The sequence below is a fragment of the Lampetra planeri genome, chromosome 10 (assembly GCF_965212315.1).
Source record: "Lampetra planeri chromosome 10, kcLamPlan1.2.h2, whole genome shotgun sequence".
Classification (NCBI taxonomy): domain Eukaryota; kingdom Metazoa; phylum Chordata; class Hyperoartia; order Petromyzontiformes; family Petromyzontidae; genus Lampetra; species Lampetra planeri.
The window spans coordinates 14,683,472-14,704,548 of NC_136116.1; the positions used below are offsets into that span (position 1 = coordinate 14,683,472).

Genomic DNA, 21,077 nt, shown 5'->3' on the forward strand with positions numbered 1-21,077 from the left:
TTCATAAAAATCACGCAACTTTTTATTCATAGCTTGTGGTACAATTTGTGAATGTCGACTTGAAGAATGGCTGTTGAAACCAAAGTGCGTTTTTTGTTTTGTTTTACAAACATTTAATTAAGTGTAGTTCCTGCTGCTTCGTGTAAGTGACAATGTGTTTATTGCTTTGCATTCAAATCCAATCAACACTTTTAACAGTGCCAACACATACAAATTACTACGGTGTTTCTTTGTGAATTAAAGCTGGGGCAGAGGCCCTCACTAAGAGTTGGTATGATGCCTCTAGACCAAACTACTAAAATGCAAAGGAGGTGATTATAGCAACATCTGTGACTGTTTGATGATGATGATGATGAATTAATATGTAATAAGCATAATGTTGAATTGTAGGCTAAATGCACAGATAATTTTACCAAATTGTACAATGATTATCCCCTACCTCAGACAGCAGTCAGTAACCTCCTCGTCACTCACTCTTCTATCGCTAAGACATTGGTTACCGTTCTTATGAACTTCACCCCTTAATTCCTTCACTCATGTTGAGGACTGAGCGTCTCATGTAATTCATCCTGTGTTCAGAGTGCAGCAAAACAACCCGCCCACCAACCCATCAACCCACCCACTAACCCACCCACCGACCCACTAACCCACCCACTAACCTACGAACCCACCCACTGACCCACTTACCCAGCCACTAACCCACCCACCCACTAACACACCCACCAACCCACTAACCCACCCACTGACCCATTAACCCACCCATGGACCCACCCAAACCATCACGCTGCAAGTCAAAACAGTTGTCTTTCTGCTTTGTTTGACTTTGAAATCCCCTTCGATCGTCGATACTTTCTACAACCGTGCTCAAGGCAAGAAAGATATTTAATGTTATCCATTAAACCTTTACGATGCCACTGTTCGTTGCTGGTCGCCAGGCCTTTTTGACCTTACAAATAAAAAGAGTGTGAGTGGGAAGTGAACCGCACTGTAATCGCCGGGGTGCTCTCCTTCGGGAAGGTTGTCCCACAGAAGGAGGTTGTTGAGGCTGTTCACGTAGGCCGGGAGGGCATGGTAGCCCTCGGGGTTGTACCACACCTGTACGACAGCGCACAAACATTGGACTCTTTAAATTATGTGCAACTGCAAAAGAATACGCAACAATGTTTTTCATTTATAAGCAAGCAGAACTTAAAGAAAAAGGTGCAGATCTGCAATTTATTTCTCACACTGCCCCTTTAGAGGGTATTAGGTCTCTGCTTTCACGCTGGCCAGATGTCTCGCAAGAGATGGGAGTACCCACACTTTACGCCACCGCACGTGACCTGCTGATCGACTGAGTATCAATTTATAGCACGGGGTGGACTGTGGCGGAGGGATTTAAAAAACGTGCCCATTATTTCAATTGCTGCGCCAGAAGATCCCGAGTGCTTATCATGATACCAAGGCAGCATCCTTATACACATGTATATATTTTTTACATTTAGTTTTCCTACAAACGATCTTTTGTCAAATATAAATGATGTGTTAATAACACTGACAAAATATCGATTTAAAGCTTTCGTGACTGCAGGGATTCATCTTCTTGGTTCTTTCGGTAAAGTCACGTAGAAGGGAAGTAATAAAATAATAAAAATAAAACATTATTTATTATTTTATTACTTCCCTTCTACGTGACTTTACCGAAAGAACCAAGAAGACTGACAAAATAGTTTGCTTGAAATTAACCTTCATACGGTTTCGCCGTACTTGAAGGAATAATCTATGATTTTATTCAATTTGAATTGGCAGCTGTGAGTCCCTGCACTCACCTTGGTGAGTGTCCTGTTATCTGGCACAACTTCAAGATCAGATGATGCAGTGTGAGGCAATCCAAAGCTCCAGCCACCATATCTGTGAAAAGGCAATAATTTGTTTTGCTTAATTAAATGGTGATATGTTATCACAAATAATGTGGATGACTTGTCCAGCAATTTATCTTATTTGTTTGGTTGAATGATTAATTTTTCAACAAAGCATTTTTACCTGAGAGGGACATCAATTTGGCAGGGGGTAATAAATAGCACAATGTTCTTGAGCTATCGCAAAATGTAAATGCTTCAAAATCATTAATTATAATGAATTATGAGATAGATAATAACGTTTCAATTTAAAAAAAAATTCCCAGTGAAATCGGACAGGTCATCTGCAGCAGAGAACCGTCCCAGAGGTTGATGCCAAGACAGAAATACTTGTGATTATTTTTTTATTTAGCTGCTGGACACCAATCTATATTAAGACTACGGTCAATGTGTGGGTCTTTGAGTCAAGGGTGTGCAGATTGGAGAGGCTGCACGGTTGTAAATCGAGCTGAACTCGGGTCCAGTGCTCGTGTTAACACGACGGGAGCACTCAATTTGAAGGGGCACATTTGACTCGTTTCTCACCGTTTTTTCTGGAGTTTAGCAAAAAAGCCTCTTGGCTTACAATACACGACACGTGTATAATATTTCGTTCAATAAAAACACTCCCGTATTAATAATGGCAGCTTCATTTTCCTGTAAGCACAAACTGAGGCTGCTTGCGACAGGTGATTGTTATTTTGCTGCAATGTACAACTTCAGTGGACACAGACACGCACACAGATCCAGCCGTGCATGACTAAGCTGCAGATGTAGACCTCATTGGTATGACACTGACAAGAAGCAGATGGTGCCACAATCTATCTCACGACGTCACAGATAAGCTTGGCAAGCAATGCTTTTAGACCAAATTGTATGTTTTAGATGCCCTCAAGAAATCGCAACAGCACGTCACACACATTTCTACTCAAAACGACACGTTTTTTACCATAATCAAAAAACTGTTTCCCAATCGACCAAAACATTAACCACGATCTTTTTACACACTGTTCTAAATAAGGGCCATTGTTAAAAACGTTATGTTATTGCACGTTTGTTTTAGCTATAAGATAAATTATGATGGCGGTAAAGTATGTAAATTTAAGATGTGTTTGCAACAATATTAAAATGGTACATCGTTGCTCACAGGCGCACCTAAAAGCTATTCAAGGTACACGGGCAACGAAGATATCCATCTGCGTTTCCCTCTACATGTGCACAAGAATATACAGCGAATACATGTGCCTGCACATCCCTGTGTGTAGATGAAAGTGCACACTTCAGTGCCTGAGTATGTACGCTTGCATAAGCATGGGTGCACAGGTATGATTCCCGGTGTGATCACTGGGTGGTATGCGAGTAAATGCGCGCGTGGTGATGCTTTGCACTGTATTGGAGTGTGTATATGTGGCCACATTGCACTGGTTAAAGTGCTCAACGAAGAGACGGAAAATTGCGCCGAGTTCACATTGTGATCAGAGGTCGGCTCATCTTGCCGGGGTAGCGCAAACAAGATCCACTTTGTAGGATGTCAAAAGTGTTCATCAAATGGATACACTCTGCCCTGCCAGTGTAACGTGACATTTCCACCACTGGCTCAGGGCTGCCAACAGACGTGAGTGCCACCACTATTGCTCGCCGGCTCTTTTGAGCAGCAGCAGCAGCACGAGACTTGTACTCGACTTGCACACACATAAGCACACGGCACGTGCGCACGAACCAATACATACTTTACTTGTGGCACTCCACCTATGCAGCGGCGTTGGGACCACAGCTATTACCAAGACTATAACTCACTCTCTGCCTCGATTTACACCCAACGATATCCTAGATCGTCCTTGAGGGAGAGCTGTATGGCTCAATGGGCTTTACTTGGAAAATAAGCTCCTAAATAATGACAAGAGGGACGTATAATCTGTTACACAATGGCAATAAACACCGCTTCACCTCTTGAGCAAGTATTGGCAGGTGGTACCGATCAGGTATTCCTCCACGTCGTAGCCACTAAGGTTGAACATCTGCAATTGTGGATTGACGTTGGTGTAGGATGGCATATCCTGCACAGCTGAGCACAACTGTTGGGTACAAACATGAAAAATGTTAGATTGAAAAAAATGGCATCCTTTTCTTAAAGGAACTCGTTGTTTAACTTGAAATAATTAAGCATTATTCATTTACAGTATCTACAAAGCATCTTAATCAAAACCTCCTGAGAGAGCTGCTTAATTTTTTCCATCGTACTTTGTACATTTCCACATATACATTCATGCTACTTTATAAGCATTTTTCTTTCACAAACATGTTATTTTTTTTTATTGAATATTCCTCTCTTCAATCTCTCAATACCCTTTACTCGTGCCATTGTCTCTGTGGGATCAGCCCACTTAATCGATTGCTCAAGTTCATCTAATTAATATCTCTCACCTCTAACCTTATCCAAGACTCACCTCCACTGAGAACTCACGATGCCTGCAATACACCTCACCTCACCTGGCATACCACATCTCTAAAGATAGTGAGGCTTCATGTTTAATTCTTTTGAGGCAGTGACATGGCCCAGCAGTAGGTGCATTCCCCGCTTGTGGCAGAGGTTCACAGCTCGAAATGGGCAGGCCTCCCTGATCATTACTGCGGACGCGTTCACCATAAAGGTACTCGCCGTTCGCTTCACGGGGGCTATTAAATATCCCCGGACATCTAGAATGAGTCGGTCATTGTGTGCCGGCGTCATGGTTCAACCTTGATAAGTTTTTTTTTTAATGTCCCGCAAAATACTCAATTGAGATTACACACAACAATTATCTCCAGCTCCTGGTGTACTAATGCCTGCTCACAGGCCAGGCACCGACTCACCTTGTGCCACGCAGGGAAAGCTGCCACTGGGGGTGCCCTTTCAAATGTCTGAGATGTGATGTAAGTTTCTCACTGGGTCTACAGTACTCTGAGATGCCCCGGCATGAACGATGTTCTATCAAAAACTAATTATTTTGTTGATGTGGGTGCTTTATTTAAACGCTACACTCCACACAGTGGTCAGAATACATCATACACTCGTGTCAAAGCACATCAGAGCACGTACCTCTTTGCAGGACGTGCAGCTGCAGGAAGATTCATCGCCTTTGGCAGAAGGAAACCAAGATGTGGGAGGCCTATTCGCCCAGCAGGAGTTGTTCCTAAAAATATAAATGTGCATACATCACATACTCCGTGACAGTCATAGCTATATAACCCCGTCTAGATGCAGGAGCATCTGCTGATGCTGCAAAGAAACACCAGGGATATTGATTTTACAGAGAAGAGGCAGTTGGCCATAGGCAGATGCAAAAGGAAGGTCTTGAACCTGGACTTGAACTGGGGGTAGAGGGGGGGAGTTCCAGACAGTGGGGGCAGCAGAGGAGAATGAGCGACCTCCCACTGACAAAGCCTTGGCTGCCCAATCATAGAATGAGATGAGAGGCGGGGGGGGGGGGCAGATCTCATGAAGCAACTTGAAGATGTTGAACTTCTTTCGCACTGTACGTAGATGGTGTCATCTTGAAATTGAACTGGGATTATAATTGGAGCCAATGGAGGATGTAAAGTATTGGGGAGATGTGATCTCCCCAATCCTTTACAGAGGCTGTAGATGAGACAGATGTGATTGCTGTGTTGGAGTGTGATGAATGCATGAAGGTCTCAGCAGCAGCTGAGGGAAATTGTGGATGCAGGAGATGTGGCAGATATGGAGATACGACGTCCTGAAGATTTGAGATATATTTCACATATTCGTGTATGAAGTGGTTCGTTCACAAACAATTAAACTTCTAAGCTATCTGGATGGGTACAAACTGTTGGCACTTGAATTCCTCATAATTTCCTCTGGATCCCAAGAACCTCACGTAAGTGCGACCAAGAAGTTAAACTACCGAGCAAGAGAAGCACAAAAGACGACATTTCGGCTCGGACTGCTATCTCACCTGGACGGAGGCTGGTCCAGGCACGCGGCATGCTTCATGAGCGTCGAGGTGAGAGAGCTGGCCGACGCACTTGAGCTGTTGTGCAAGCTGTGATGCACGAGATAAAAAAGAAAAGAAACACTCATTAGACACATACACATCACGCAGAGTTTAATTCAATATTTACAGGGTATGTTCCTGCGGGGGGAGGGAATAGGAAGAGAATGGGCAATGGAGAAGAGGTATAATAATAATTATTAGATTCTGATACTGTTACTGCTGTCACTGCTGATAATGAATATAATGAGAATAATATGGTATCGCCGCTGCTGTTGATGATGCCGATCCTGCCGCTGCTGACGACAACGACGACGACAATGTCGTCGTCGTTTGGCGCAAGCGACAGTCGCGCACCTGAAGAAGGAAGCACTGCTGTAGAGGCTCGGCTGGAGATGAAGGCTCGGATATTCCGGGACACCGGGTTCCATGCTGGCAAATGCCATGGCGAGTGCCACGAGGATCACGGGCAGCACGATTTGAGCAGCTGCCCCTTTGACGTCGCGCCTCCAGTGGTGAAACCGCTTATAGATCAGGGCCTGGGTCTTGTGCACCAAGAGGTGGATGCCAGTCACCCGCTCCTTCTTCACCAGGTGCTTTTCTGTGCGCCAAAGAGAAGAGAGGCAGAGGATCGAAGCACTTTCCGGTGCGCTTCCGCGGCCGTCCGGAACACTCTCTTACCTTCCAATATTTAGGAAGCCACTGGAGCTGTGAACTTTGAAATCTCGATTGAAAATACTATTTTCGTTATAAGTTCTTTTTAGTGTTTAATTTGTTGCTTCTTCCCCCGCACCTCCGATGAGCACGGTTGGCTACGTACGGTGCGAAAGAAGTTCAACATACACACATATGTCCTTACCGAAGCTGTCTTGACTGCTTCCTTCGCTCTCCAGGCTGACAGTGTCACTGGTGTCAGAGGCGGCCGGGCTCGTGTGATCAGGCGGAGCAGCTGTCTCGGAGTTTATGGAGCTGGATTCGGCCTCGGGAAATTTGTTGGTGATGTCCTTCAGACTTTGGTCTTCAGCCTCCTGCACCAGCTTGAGGAAGACCTGCAAGAACCCACAAGAAGCAAGCAGCAGCAGTTATAGATAATATTTAAATGTGTAGCTTAAGAGTGAATAACAATAATAATGACAAATAGAGTACATTTGGTATTCACGTCATACTTATAAGCGCAGGGCTATCACAAATGCACCGTATTTCATAGTCTCCGGTAGCTTCATACTCGGGTCGATGTTGTGATGTGTAAACCAAATTGAGTAATTTGTCGGTCATTTTTGGAATTTGCCAACTTTTGTCCATGATGCTAACACAAAATGGCCGACACATTTCAAATGACGTCAGGGGAGACTTAACGTTGACTGTGCAGCCAAATGGCGTGTTTATTTTTTATGGTTAACACACCCACAGCGATAACCAGGATGGCATGCTGTTTGCGAGCAACTGGTAAGACTAGGACTACACTGGGTTGCCTTTGTCAGCAGAAACACTGCCGTGGTCGGAGTGCAGTATTGAGCCGAGGCTGAGCAACCCAGGGCAGGTTCAGGCATCACTCGCTGCTGACGCACGCACGTGCACGCACTCACACACCTCCTCAAGCGTGGTGTCAGAGATGGCGTAGCCAGAGAGTCCCAACTCCTCCATGTTCTCCTCCAGTATGGCGAGGAAGCTCTGGCCGAGCACGTTCTGCGAGTGTGCGGGAAGCAGGAACACCATGTCCGCGTTGCGGTTGCCCGAGCTGTCCTCGCCGCTCTTGAGCACGGCTCCCTCCACGCCCGAGCGCACCAGCGACACCACGCGCTCCGGGTCGAAGGGGGACCTCGAGCCGAGCGCGCCGCTCTGCGAAAGGAAGACGGCAAGAGGTGTGAGACGCGAGCTGGAAGACGCGTGACGGTGGGGTCAACCCAGCCATCATCGTGATCACCACCACCACCACCACTATCGCTTGATCCGTACAAAGTGGGGTCGCGTCACCCAATTCATGAGTGCTACACACTCAGCCTCTATCTATGGTGAGTTTAATACGTAGGCTTTCGCGACCAATATTATCCTGCAAAGATGCAGAGATTCAAAGGTTTCAGTTTTCAGTTTCATTTATTTGGTATAGCCCTGTGAGCCATTCGGCTCTTGAATTGGGTGCAACCGCAACAAACAAAAAGGTAATACCAAACACTGTTAAACTAATCCATTGTAATTCATACGACTACATTGTTACCCCCCCCCCCCCCCTCTGGTCTTTGCACCTGATAGACTCACAGTGATGGCATCACCTTTACTTCATTTAAGACAGAAACAGGAAGACTTCTTCACAATTCTGGCTATCGCCTGATGAAGCTGGTTGTAATCACCAGCGAAACATCGTGCTCAAATTGTAAATGTTGTAGGTTTAACTCTCCAACACAGCGGTGTGCTGAAGTAGTAACTAACTGCTGGCACGTTGTATTTACTTGACAAAGCCTTACTAATTGGCTGTGTTGGGTGGCGGTGGGTTAATGATGGACATGTACTCTCTATATATGGTGGCTTTAATCTGTGACCAAGGGATTTGGCGACAGGGTCACGCAGACATCATCATCATAATCATCCACTTGCATTGCCAGGGTATGAATTAATCAGCTTCATGTGGATGTATGACATCACACGAATGTAAGCGATGGTGGTGGTATGAGGAGGCCTTCATCCAGCAGTGGATTGGCCACAGCTGATGATGACAAAACATTGATCTTCATGTACAGGAAGAAAGATGCTCATACATGCGTGTGTGGGTTTTCTCATTTCTCAAATAGTTGAGGCATACAGTGTATACTCTGTGAGTAAAATAGGATTTTTATTTTATACTGTGCATAATCGGAGTAATGCTTTTATGCAAGTAGAGACATCGACCTTGATATCTCTAATTACCAGCACATTGTCACTGCACAAGCCGACAAAACAGGACAAGTTTAGATTTTTCAAACTTCTTCTGTCAACTGTGGTTTCTCCTCATTTGTCTCTTGCACGCTATAACAGACTTTCATGCCCCTCAAATTCTCATTTAGACCAGTTTTAGCTTGCGAATACAATGACGGTACGAATAAAATTATTTTAATATTTGTAATCCAAGTTCAATTTATATTGTGGTGCACGTAAAAAATGTTGCCATTTTTTTAACTCTAATTCTAGAAAATCAGCAGTGAGCTGCTGTTGAAGAACTTTTGAGCAATATTTATTCGTATTTGAAGTACATCAAAGCACAACGAAATGCTAACCATAGGAAGTATAATGAAAATGTTAAGGGAAACATTGTGAAGACCATAATTTCAGAAAACTTAAATTAACATTGTATCTTATTGTGAAAAATAATATTGGGGCAAACCTCGTACCAAGCCTCAAGTTATTAGTCTTATTGTTATTATCGTTATGCTTGTTTACCAAGGAACGCCTCGTTGAGTCTCAATTCTCTTTTTCGGGAGGGTCCTGCCAAATTATGTCACAGTAGTGGGACAATTCTGCTGCTGCGTGTGATCCCTATTGAGTCATCTGCAGGTGATCTTTCAGCATTGGGATTGAACTCGAACCTTCTTGGTGAGGGTCAGCGTCAGGCCCTGCCCATAAATCTCCTTCAGGTACTGGGGACTCCCGCAGCAGCGCAGCTTGCCGTGCTCCAGCACGGCGATGCGGTCGCTCAGCACCTCCGCCTCGTCCAGGTGATGCGTGGACAGGATGATGGTGCGGCCTGCACGTTCACACACACGCGCACGCAAACACCGACACGAGGATCCGCGCGTTAGCCTCGTGGACCGTGACGGTGATGCTGTCGGCGAGGACATATTAACCCGTTCCCGTTCCGATGACGTACGCGTACGTCATCAGTTTTTCATCCGACGTACAATTAACACGGTTGGCTATTCACGGTGCGAAATAATTTCAACAAACATACATGAAAATTAATTATCATAGAGAGTAGGCTACAGAGAAAATCATCCACACTTAGCCTCCACATTTTGTGATTGTTAATGTGGTCGAGATGTTTGAATCGAGTATATTTACAATTTCATGCCATCATGGAATTAAAAGTAACCTCAAGCCCTGCCAATCCCTTCCACAGTTGGCGACATATGTCGCGAAATAAGTTCAACATACGTACATACGGCTCAGAAGCCGTTAAGTTGTTATATCGGCGCGTGACCCCCACGCTCTGCGTTGGGCTTGCCAGCAGCAACCCCCCCCCCTCTCCATGCTCATCTCAAATCCGCACTCGTATCTGAGCGGCAAACCCTGCATTCTCCCCTGGCTCATGTCCGCTCTTCTCACGGTGTGGCGGTGCTAAGGTGCACGTGGCGCGTCGTCCCTCACCAGCCCTGTGCTTGAGGATGAGGTTCCAGATGCTGCGCCGAGAGCAGGGGTCCACGCCGCTCGTGGGCTCGTCCAGAATGACCGTGGTGGAGCCCCCGATGAAGGCGATGGCGATGGAAAGCTTGCGCTTCATGCCTCCCGACAGTGTCCCCACGAGCTTGTCTTTGTGGTTGTAGAGACCGAGGTCATTCAAGAAGCTGTACACAAGAACAAATATTATTTCACCCGCATTAGAATTAACTGCGCACCGTGTCGTGTGGGTTTTAATGTTGATGAAGTCTTGCTTTTTCTGTAGTGACAATTTAAGGGTGCCCTTAGAATTTCTGCACGGAATAAAGTCATTGATATGCTCTGACTGTTCCACCTTCAAGAGAGTGTTGAGATTAAGTGATAACAATTACAAATAATTCACAGCCCTTTGTCAATCCACTGCTGGCAGAAGATACCCCCATGCTGTGTAAGTTTGTGCGGGTTGTTTTGCAATAATTTAACATGCTGGTCAATGTGGTCTACTGGCCGTGGCTATAAATTGAACCCAGGCTGCCAGGCCCACACGCCCTACTTGCCAGCCATGGCAACACTGGCTCCCATACATGGTATAAAGCAAGAATTAAGTCAGTCGACCAATTGGTATTTTCAAGCAATGTATTCCAGCACTATGTGTTTAAGCAGGTTTTGTATTGCTTAAATAATGCCAGAACGTACATTGATAGATGGATATTAATGTTATTATAAATGCTGTTGGCGACGGTTCATTGTTAATTTATTGCCCATAATCCACCAGCTTTATTGTATGGATCCACTGCTGGATGAATGCTGTTGAGAAAAAATGATATCCGTTTGCATTTTTAAATGTTCTCAACTTAACAAGATCTGCATGGGTCCTGGTAACAATAATATGGATTGGTATTGTTTCCAATTTCTGAAGTGTGTTATGAATTTAACAGCGTTGTAGTATGGCAAGCATTAATATATGAGGGGTGTGTACATTCTATAAATACCAAAGAAAGATGTACCGAACAAAAATATGATTTTGGTTGTGCTGAACAACGAGGTCATATGCTATCCATCCGATGAGAATTCGCATCAACTGCAAGAGTTATCTAAACAGATTAATGCTGAGGAACTCATCATAGGCTGTAGCACTGTGGATAATAAATAAATAAACTGACACAAGTTAATCTCTGCACATAAAAAATATAGTTTTGGATGTAAGTATTAAGCCACGCGCACTTGTCAAGTGAACAGCACGGCTCTTCTGCAAGGCTGCCGTGTAAAATAGATTTGGGACCAAATTCATGCTTTGGCAAAATATACTTTTCAGCAGAATTATGACAGAAAAACAGCCAAAGCTGTAGAAAATAGCAGCGATGGCAAAAATCACTGCGAATAAACGACTAACACATGACCTAAGGCTGTTTATTGTTTTTAAACATTGTTTCAATACTGATATTAGATGATTGACAAGATTGCACTATTGCTTTATAAAGAAAAATCCCATCAAAACGAAGCAAATTATAACTTAGGCGATTGCCGCAGGGGTTGCGCAAAGTGAAATCGGCTTCACTGCGGGATCACGACGGTGCCAATGTGCGCGCGGCCCAGCTGGCCGGCACCGCCTCCACATTCCCGCTCGTTCACACGTCGGGCGACGGCGCGACGACTCACGTGTCCACCTCCTGCTGCAGCCGCTGCCGTGACCAGCCGAGCGCCTTGAGGCGTCCGTAGAGGAGCAGGTGCTCGTGCACGTTGAGGGCCGGGAAGAGGACGTCACGCTGCAGGCACACCCCCAGCTGGCGCCGCACCTCCGCCATGTCCGTGCGCGCGTCGCGCCCGCCCACGTGCACGGAGCCGCTGCTCGGCTCGTACAGGCCCATCAGCAGCGACCTGCGGCGAGCCGCGTGGTGGCGATTGTGTTAACTATCTCACCTGGTGTGCAGAATCTGGCATAAAATGTACCCCCCGTGACAGACTTGGCACTAGGCAATTCTGGGGTGGGCACTGCTCTACTAAAGTCCCTTAGGCCCATCCAGGTTCATCCTCCACGGTGGCGAGATGTTGTCTCCCTTGCCTGGTATACACGAGGTCGTGGGTTCGATCCTGAACCTGACGCCTGCTGTTTATTAGGAGTGTGCGTGTCTCTCCTTCCCCTTGATCACTTGCATTTTTCTCCGGGTCCTCCAGTTTTTCCCTCCACATTTGGAAACGTGCGTTTAGAGTATTTGGTTGCTATAAATGTCCACGTGAAAAGCCACTTTCTTCGCGCTGTCATTTGTGGCCCGGTGGCTTCAGAAAATGAGCTATATATCTCAGTTGGTCTTTTCAGGTAAACTAAAAAAAGAAGTTTTTTTTTAGTCATCGTGCTGGAGTTCCAACTCCCATAGCTTGCACACTACCATGGTGCAGATTTACACTTGATATTTTTCATTTTTTTTCAAATGTTCCTCCAGTTTTATCCTGTCCGTGCTATCACCATCAAGTCACGATACAAATTTACCAATCGCATCTTTCGCATAGAGGTGCAACCATTCGTGTTAGAGATATTATAGAACTTCCCCCGAGATCTCTGTAAGTAATCTTTGGTGCACACAGTAGGGAGTAATGTGTGTCACATGACAGTAAAAACTATATTTCATTCTCAGCAAATTAAGTGCTGAACCAAATGTAATGTGATTTATTCCAGCACCCTTATAATGCTTTGCAATATTCCAGCGCTCTAGAATGTTCTATTATTATTATTGAGATCATTGGTGACCGGGCTGTGATTGACTCACTACCTTTGAGAACCCAGTTTAATCACAGCCAACTGCCTGGATTCAAACCCAGATCTCCACTTATATCAATAATCGAATGCTTGCATTTCCTAATGAACAATTGCATGTATGTTTTAATCGCTAAGCAGAGACCCTAATGCCCTTATTGCAAAGTCACCAGAATAACAACCTCTTTGCAATAATCATTTGCCAAAGGATTTTCAGAGGCCCCTCCGAGAATGGGAACTGGGAAGCTCTCCAGGGGCGACAGACAAATGGAAATGACAATTGAACGGGAAGAATGGAGAGTGTGGAGTTGAAGAATGGAGCTTAGAAAGCCCTGAGCTGAGGAATTACACGCTGAAAACATTCGTTTACAGGCAATGCATCTTTCTAGAAATGCCATTTCACCAATAACATTACATTGCACTTACAATAACAATAAACATGCCTAAACATAGCTTCCCTAAAAACGTCACATTATAAAACGTGAGCTTACATGTTAAAAACATAGTTTTACTAATCAAATATCAGTATACATATATAAGTTACGTGATTTTCATAACTAAAATGTCCATATGAAAATACTCAAAACAACCTTGACTTGTTCAGATTTCCCCTGTTGAATAAAACAATGTATTTGATTGGCAATCAAACCAATAATTATTCCCACTTTAAATACAGAACTTTTCATATAATTCTAACGAAGATTCACACGTTTGTGTTGTTGTTAAACAATTCACACTCACATGGGATGTATTTATTGTGTGCAAGTATGAACTCAGCACTCATTGCAGGCCTGACATTGGTGGCACGCATGTTAAAATGGCATTCTTAGTGGAGGTGAAATGCTTAACATAGGCGGCAAACGTATCACGTCGAGAGAAAACGCAACAAAATACAACAAATCCAGGCCTTGAAGGTCTACTACTGGCCAGCTCGCACCAGTGAGAGAGCTTGCGGTTTGCAATCGGAACGTAACGAGAGTTCGAACCCCAGCTGAGGGTCCACTCGAGCCTTCATGGGATGAACTACATGAGTGTCAACTTTGGGGCAAATTCAACAGCGGGTGTCCTGTGGGAAGACTCACGTTCGCCAAAGGAATGTGGAATTGACACACTGGCTCGGGGCTGTAAAGGGGCAATGAACGTCACGCCATACTCAATTGAGCGGGAAACCAATTTGACTTTGACTAATCGAGTGGTTATCAACCAGCGTATCAACTAAAGAGTGACCCCTTCTTGCGTACTACTCTGCCCGCATCTTGCCACCCCTCTTCAGAAGTGTTGTAAGCCCTAAGCATGCTCTGGATGATGCCTCGTGAGAAGCAACACTCCTCTTAACTCACATGGTTGTGGTCTTGCCAGCTCCGTTATGGCCCAGTAGGGTGGTGATCTGATCCTCATAAAAGTCCAAGCTCAGGTCCTGGAGAGCAGCCTTCTTGCCCTTGCTGTACTGCTTTGTGAGGGAGCGCAGCGACACGCCGGCTGTCAAGCCTGCTGGAACCGCCTCCAGTTGCGGCCTCATGCTGCCATCTGGTGCGCCAAGCGGAGACGTACGCAGGCATTCCGTCACCCCCGAAGCACGGTCTACTCTGACCGATCACAACTACTTCTCACGTTGTGCGAACGTGAAGTTATGATAATAATCATTACATTCACATAGTGCCTTTCATCACGGATCTCAAAGCGCTGTACAGAAAAGCAGCAGCAGACACTTGGCATAAAAAATAATATAAATATGTTTTAAGAATAATTTACTAAATTAACTAATAGTTTAATAAGTGGAAGCATATAAATAGGTTTTAAGGCGCATTTTAAAAAAATGTCCACAGACTCAGAGATCCTGATGTCTCGTGGAAGAGCGTTCCATAGCCTGGGAGCTACACGGGGAAAATCTCGGTCAGCCATGAAGCAAAACCTCGACCTGGGAATGAAGAGAAGATCTGCATCCCACATCCCCACACCACACCAATGGGTGCAGCATGTCAATGATGTAGGCTGGGGCAAGATGGTTCAATGCTTTGTAGCAGTTTAAAGTCACAATGATGGATATACAAGAGCAGTTAATGAACAGGCGGTCTGTTTTGGCGATGTACGGTTGAGAGTGGCCTGCTCATCGATTGTAACTTGACGTCAAAAATAACTTTGCCAAACACAGATTCAGTCAACACTGCCCACACTTTAGGGCCTGACTCTAGAGAAAACACGTCACTGTGACGCATGGCACATCTGATCAATGGTCTCACCACTTATGAATCGCTCTCGCCTTGCCAACTGAACAATCAGCGTGATTGACGCTGTGAATTGCCCTTCAGATGCAGCACGAGTCACGTTCAGCGATACCAACACCATGCAGACATGGCATAAGTAAGTGTGCTTAACTCTTTGCAAAAAAAACCTTAAAAGCAGGTTTAGACATTCTGCGGCAGAGCGCTGGCGCAGCGCTCAGTGCTCTGTGCCATAAACCACGTGATCTGAGTGTGATTCCTGGCCATGGTTGAGATCAGTGGTGAGTGATATACAACAAATGTGGTGAAGTATGGTCAAACGACTCCCACGACTGACACAGTATGGGGAGGCCTTCACCCATCAGGAGATGGACAAGAGGCTATGAATTGATACATTCAGTCAATTAACTAAATCAATGACCTCCGTTCAAAACATGTGAGAGCACATTAAGACTGCAAGTCTCTTTTTGAGAGTGAGACCTGGAAATGGAAATCCGCAAATGCATAAGGCAGGTTATAATTTGACTCATCAGGAGTCAATGGCAGAACAAACACATGTCAACTGGAGAATCACGGCAGACCCAGTCTAACATTTATGATCTACACGACAGTCTTCAAGCACCGTAAGTATTCTCTTACCCTTGGCGTCCGTCTTGGAGTCTGCGGGTGACTCGTGAGCCATGTTTCTGGCCAGGTACCCCATGGGCCTCCGACGAGATCCGCAGCAACAAACCTGCTGCCAATAGCTCACCGTGAAGAGGAAGTAGAACGGCCGGGCCAGCCCGTACGTCCCTGGAAACACAAAAGGTGCCACAGTGACGGGATGTTAACTACCTCGCCTGGTACGCAGGAGGTCGTGGGTTCCATCCCGACCATGACGCCTGCTGCTGTATATTTGGAGTTTGCGTCTCTCTCTCTCTCATCATCATCACGGTGGCTAGGAGATGTCGACTACCTCGCCTGGTACGCAGGAGGTCGTGGGTTCCATCCCGACCATGACGCCTGCTGCTGTATATTTGGAGTTTGCGTCTCTCTCTCTCTCTCTCATCATCATCACGGTGGCTAGGAGATGTCGACTACCTCGCCTGGTACGCAGGAGGTCGTGGGTTCCATCCCGACCATGACGCCTGCTGCTGTATATTTGGAGTTTGCGTCTCTTTCTCTCTCTCTCATCATTATCACGGTGGCTAGGAGATGTCGACTACCTCGCCTGGTACGCAAGAGGTCGTGGGTTCCATCCCGACCATGACGCCTGCTGCTGTATATTTGGAGTTTGCGTCTCTCTCTCTCTCATCATCATCACGGTGGCTAGGAGATGTCGACTACCTCGCCTGGTACGCAGGAGGTCGTGGGTTCCATCCCGACCATGACGCCTGCTGCTGTATATTTGGAGTTTGCGTCTCTCTCTCTCTCTCTCATCATCATCACGGTGGCTAGGAGATGTCGACTACCTCGCCTGGTACGCAGGAGGTCGTGGGTTCCATCCCGACCATGACGCCTGCTGCTGTGTATTTGGAGTTTGCGTGTCTCTCTCTCCCCGTGGTCACGTGTGCATTTTTCTCCGGGTCCTCCAGTTATGCCCTCCAAATTTGGAAACTTGCGTTTATGGATATTTGGCTGCTTTAAATTTCCACGTGATAAGCCACTTCGTTGAGCTATCATTTGTGGCCAGATCGCTTCTGAAAAAGAGCTATATAGCTCAGTGGACCTTACCTGGTATTGCGTGCACTATAATATTACTGTGTTTTATTTGTTTCGTTATGAAACATTAATGTTGAATTTAGAGTTGCTACGTGCAGTGCACATTTGTGATGGACTGGATTCATAACAGTGTGCGGTAACAAACGATCAGACTCAGGTGCTTTTCAAATTGGAATTGTATTTTACGTGTTACATTTCAGCCTGTTTTACATCAATTTATTAATTTCACTGTGCTAAAATCTGTTATATGTGTTTGCTGTAATGCTTTGCTTTATTCCGCAATAATTGAAACTTCATTTTTTCATACACTGTGTTGTCCATGCTGTATTTTCCAAATGCTCGATATTGCTATGCTCATTGTATTTCTTGCAATAGATTGTTTTGCAATGCGTATGCAATAAACTATGCTGAATATACATGTGGGGTGCTGCACTGCCGTGTTTACTTTTTTTGGAGTTCCTAGCATGTTACAATCTCGTGGTATGCACACTACGTTGCACACAGTTTTGTTGCAAAGTTTCAGCATAGGTGCGTGAAATTACCGAACGGACCAATTTAAAAGGCCTAGTTTTAGTCGATCACGCGGTCTAAATATTATACAGCAACAGAACGTGGTAATATAATTTGGACAAGTGGACCAATCTAAAAAGCCAACGACACCGTCAGAGGGTGGAGGCCTGTACGCTCTGCCACTCACAGTGTCACACTGACCTGGGTAGACGTTGCGGATGTACCAGCCCACGATGAAGTATATGGCCGTGTCAATTATCAGCATCCAGCACAGGTAGGCGAACGAAATGTCATCCCCATACAAGGGTGACTGGTACATGTTGCTCCACTGGGCGCCTGCGTGCACACACACGCAAACACACCACACACACACACGCAAACACCCCACACACACACACAAACACACCACACACACACACCACACACACGCAAACACACCACACACACCACACACACGCAAACACATCACACACACGCAAACACACCACACACACATGTGGGTAGAGCTCTCATGGCAATACAGGTGCAGTGCTGGGTAATCAGGTTTGCTGACAAACTAAAGTGCAGTCAGAGCATAGGCATACTTACACAGGCAAAGGTTATGCAGCATGATCTCTTTGTTTCCTGAATATTTTTTTAGCGACATATACTCTTCTCTCACATAATCATATGTGTCCCAGCATTTTGGTTGATATTTGGACATAATACACTAGAACCTCTGCAAAGTACCTTGTGAGTTTAATTTTAGTTTTCCCCTTTTTTTAAACGAAACTCTTTTGACCATCTCTTGAAGGTGCGACGAATTAAAACAGGCACCGCCTGGGGAACTGTCAACCAATCCCTCGGGGGGTCAAGGGTCACTCACCGATACCCTGGTCTTCAAAGTGACCCATCAGCTGACTTGCATAGCTGAACGCCGTGGGTGATAGCAGGCACTGCAGAGCAAGGAAAACGTGATTAGCGTCTTGAGATGCGCCGGCAGTCATGTCTTGAGATATAGTTGCGTATGAGATGCTCTATGAATCCAAATGCTATTGTTTTGTATAATTACTGGCCGTGGTCAAGTCATTGCCCAACTGTGGCTGGTTAATGAGCCTGACATTGAGGCTGTGTTTATCTTATTAGATGAGTACCGCTCCATCTTCATGGTCCAATGTGCTGGGCTGGTTCCCCAGTACTGTAACTCATGGAGCACGGTAGTGTCATTCTGATTCGGGTGCGGGGGGAGTGGTGGTGCAATGTTTATCAAGCTGCGCAGTGAGCGGACTTAAGTTTGAATCTTCACCTTGGCTAATGTCAGCGGTGAGTAATATTTGAACCAGTTCCAGACCCAACCCACTATGACCAGCAAAGTAAGCTACTATGATCAAACAAACTATCAAGAATTATGTGGCATGGGTAAGCCTTCATCCAGCAGTAGTTTGAGAAAGGGTAGCAAATGTTGATTTTATGTGAATCACAAAATATGGAAAATGTCTCTGTGCCTACTGGTAGTTGTTTTCATGTGTTCTCGTGAATGCGCAAGCAAAGCCATTTACAGCACAGCATGCTACTGCTAATAATGCACAACACAGGTGTAATAAGTGATAGCTCACTATGTGCATATCCTAGTGTAGAGATTCTCCCTGTTATTGCTGGTCTGAGGAACCCATACATACGATCACTACAGTGGGCAGGGTTCTGTGCTTGTAAACGCTGAAGGGCAGTATTAATACTGGCACTGGATGAAGCCAGACCAGCGGGTGTGGGTAGGTGCCAGTTTTCAGGTCTGTCCCGTGTCATACTGACAGAGGGTATTTGACATTTCACTTGGCCTCCAATTGTAGCTGGTCTAGAACAAGCAGTGATGGATGTTGGCTGGTATTCTATGCAGACGGGACGCAATGTTCTATCCCTTCATGGAGCGTGAGTCTCGTGGCACTCTGTGGACCGCGCGTAGACTCCGAAGTCCTGTCGGAACCCCATAACAACGCACAGGGGACCCTGGAAAGGCCGCACGTGATGCTGGGGAACAATTTGCAGGGGATATTTTCGGCTTCAGTCGAATATCGTTCACGGGTCGATTTAGACCACAACCACTAATCCGCTCTCTAGCTGAGCAGGTGATTGTGGCTAAATTGGCACATGTTTTCCGATTAACTATCTTGATAGAATTATGTGCAGTCGATCGATTCAACGTGCAGCCTTTTGTGACTTGGCAGGGAGTGCAAAACTAGCCACACTCCTAGAGCTTGAAAGTCTTGAAGCCGGGACCTTCAGCAGCGCCGCCTCAACACACGAGCACGACCGCCGCCCCTCTTTCCCCCGTGAGTGGCAGTGCAACGCGCGCGCTCTCGTCACCGCGGGCGTGTACTCACGATGAGCGACTTCTGCCACCGCGTGAGCGTCAGCGTGAGGCTCGAGAGGGCCAGGAACGGGAAGAAGCTGAGCAAGTAGATGAAGCAGGCGGTGAGGGAGGCGACGTTGGTGTGCGTGAAGCACGCGCTCAGCATGTACCCCATCGCCAGCACGGAAATGCCGAAGCACAGGAAGAGGGCGAGGAGAAGTGCCCAGTTGGTGCTGGGCAGCGTCCCGCTGGCTTTCAGGATGACCGTGAGCAGGATCACCATGAGCAGCAGCAGGGCGCAGCTCTGGAGCAGCCACGACAGGAAGTGGCTCGCCGGCAACACGCCCATGATGTTCATGTACTGTGGCGGACGTGGGGCGAGGTGTGGGGTTAGCACAGACGGCGTGGACGATTGGCCGCGTCACCGCTTGTTCACTCGCTGGTAGTCGTCAAGCGAGGCGTCACGTGACGCGGGGTCAACGCCGCTGACCCAAACATTCTATTGCTACATCCCAAGATTGTTACAAGCATTGGTGATGATACAATGACAATAAACGTGCTAAGATAATTATACGGGTTGTGATATTATTTTGTTTTACATGCTGATGCCCAGCATTTAAGTGTCTACTCTAGACAAACTATGTTTACAGCGTACCCTGCTCGCGATACGATTGCTCTGAAGAGAAGAGGGGGCAGCCATTGGTGAGGGACACGGTCACCGCGGCGTAAACTAAACCAGCAGATTCGTGAACCGGACCAATCGGCATGCCGACGATTAATCGACTGACAATTTCATAGGTTGTTGTTTTGTCTTGTTTGTACTCTGTCATTTGTGTTACTTATCTGGTATTCTGTTTTTTGGTTTCTGCCATAAGCCTAAAGGTAACATTTTCGTGTTAGAAACTGTAATTAATTCGCCATGCACAAATTAATGCATTCATCATTTAATCAATCGACACTTTGTTTCACCCGTAGCCATCAATATAACAGTATTGCATAGTTAGGTGATGAAGCACAGTTCTTTTTTTTATTATAATAATTATAAGTGCCTACCTCCTGCTGGCAGAGTTCCTTTTCTTGAACCAGAAACTTGACAGTGCTTGCGATTGTGAGGATCCACGCGATCATGAACAGGATGGGAAACATCAAACCAACGCTGTGCAGGAACCTGCACGTCAACCACAAGCACACGGCGATGATCACTCAACGTGCAGTCACAAAGTGTGGACGCATAAGCCATTACGGCAAAGGAACTTAAACAAAAAAAACGATTAGCCGATCTTGACGTGGATTGGCAACTCTGCAGTTATAGACTATCCATATATACACCCCGTTATTCTGCTAATCACACCC

The 21,077-nt window shown here is 45.9% G+C and overlaps 1 protein-coding gene across 1 annotated transcript in view; it reads right to left on the reverse strand.

Annotated features, from left to right (window-relative positions):
• Nucleotides 1–21,077, reverse strand: part of LOC144721071 (uncharacterized) — a 120,288-nt gene that overhangs the window by 25,787 nt on the left and 73,424 nt on the right. Inside the window, exons 35-51 of the mRNA XM_078598405.1 lie at nt 20,778–20,892; nt 19,756–20,085; nt 18,264–18,333; nt 17,600–17,734; nt 15,827–15,979; nt 14,306–14,492; nt 11,873–12,091; nt 10,205–10,401; nt 9,427–9,584; nt 7,460–7,708; nt 6,729–6,918; nt 6,227–6,470; nt 5,834–5,920; nt 4,957–5,050; nt 3,825–3,952; nt 1,809–1,890; nt 987–1,095 (exon numbers count right to left, since the gene is read on the reverse strand). Coding sequence (XP_078454531.1) covers nt 987–1,095; nt 1,809–1,890; nt 3,825–3,952; nt 4,957–5,050; nt 5,834–5,920; nt 6,227–6,470; nt 6,729–6,918; nt 7,460–7,708; nt 9,427–9,584; nt 10,205–10,401; nt 11,873–12,091; nt 14,306–14,492; nt 15,827–15,979; nt 17,600–17,734; nt 18,264–18,333; nt 19,756–20,085; nt 20,778–20,892 — 2,747 coding nt within the window. The remainder of the gene's footprint in view (nt 1–986; nt 1,096–1,808; nt 1,891–3,824; nt 3,953–4,956; nt 5,051–5,833; nt 5,921–6,226; nt 6,471–6,728; nt 6,919–7,459; nt 7,709–9,426; nt 9,585–10,204; nt 10,402–11,872; nt 12,092–14,305; nt 14,493–15,826; nt 15,980–17,599; nt 17,735–18,263; nt 18,334–19,755; nt 20,086–20,777; nt 20,893–21,077) is intronic.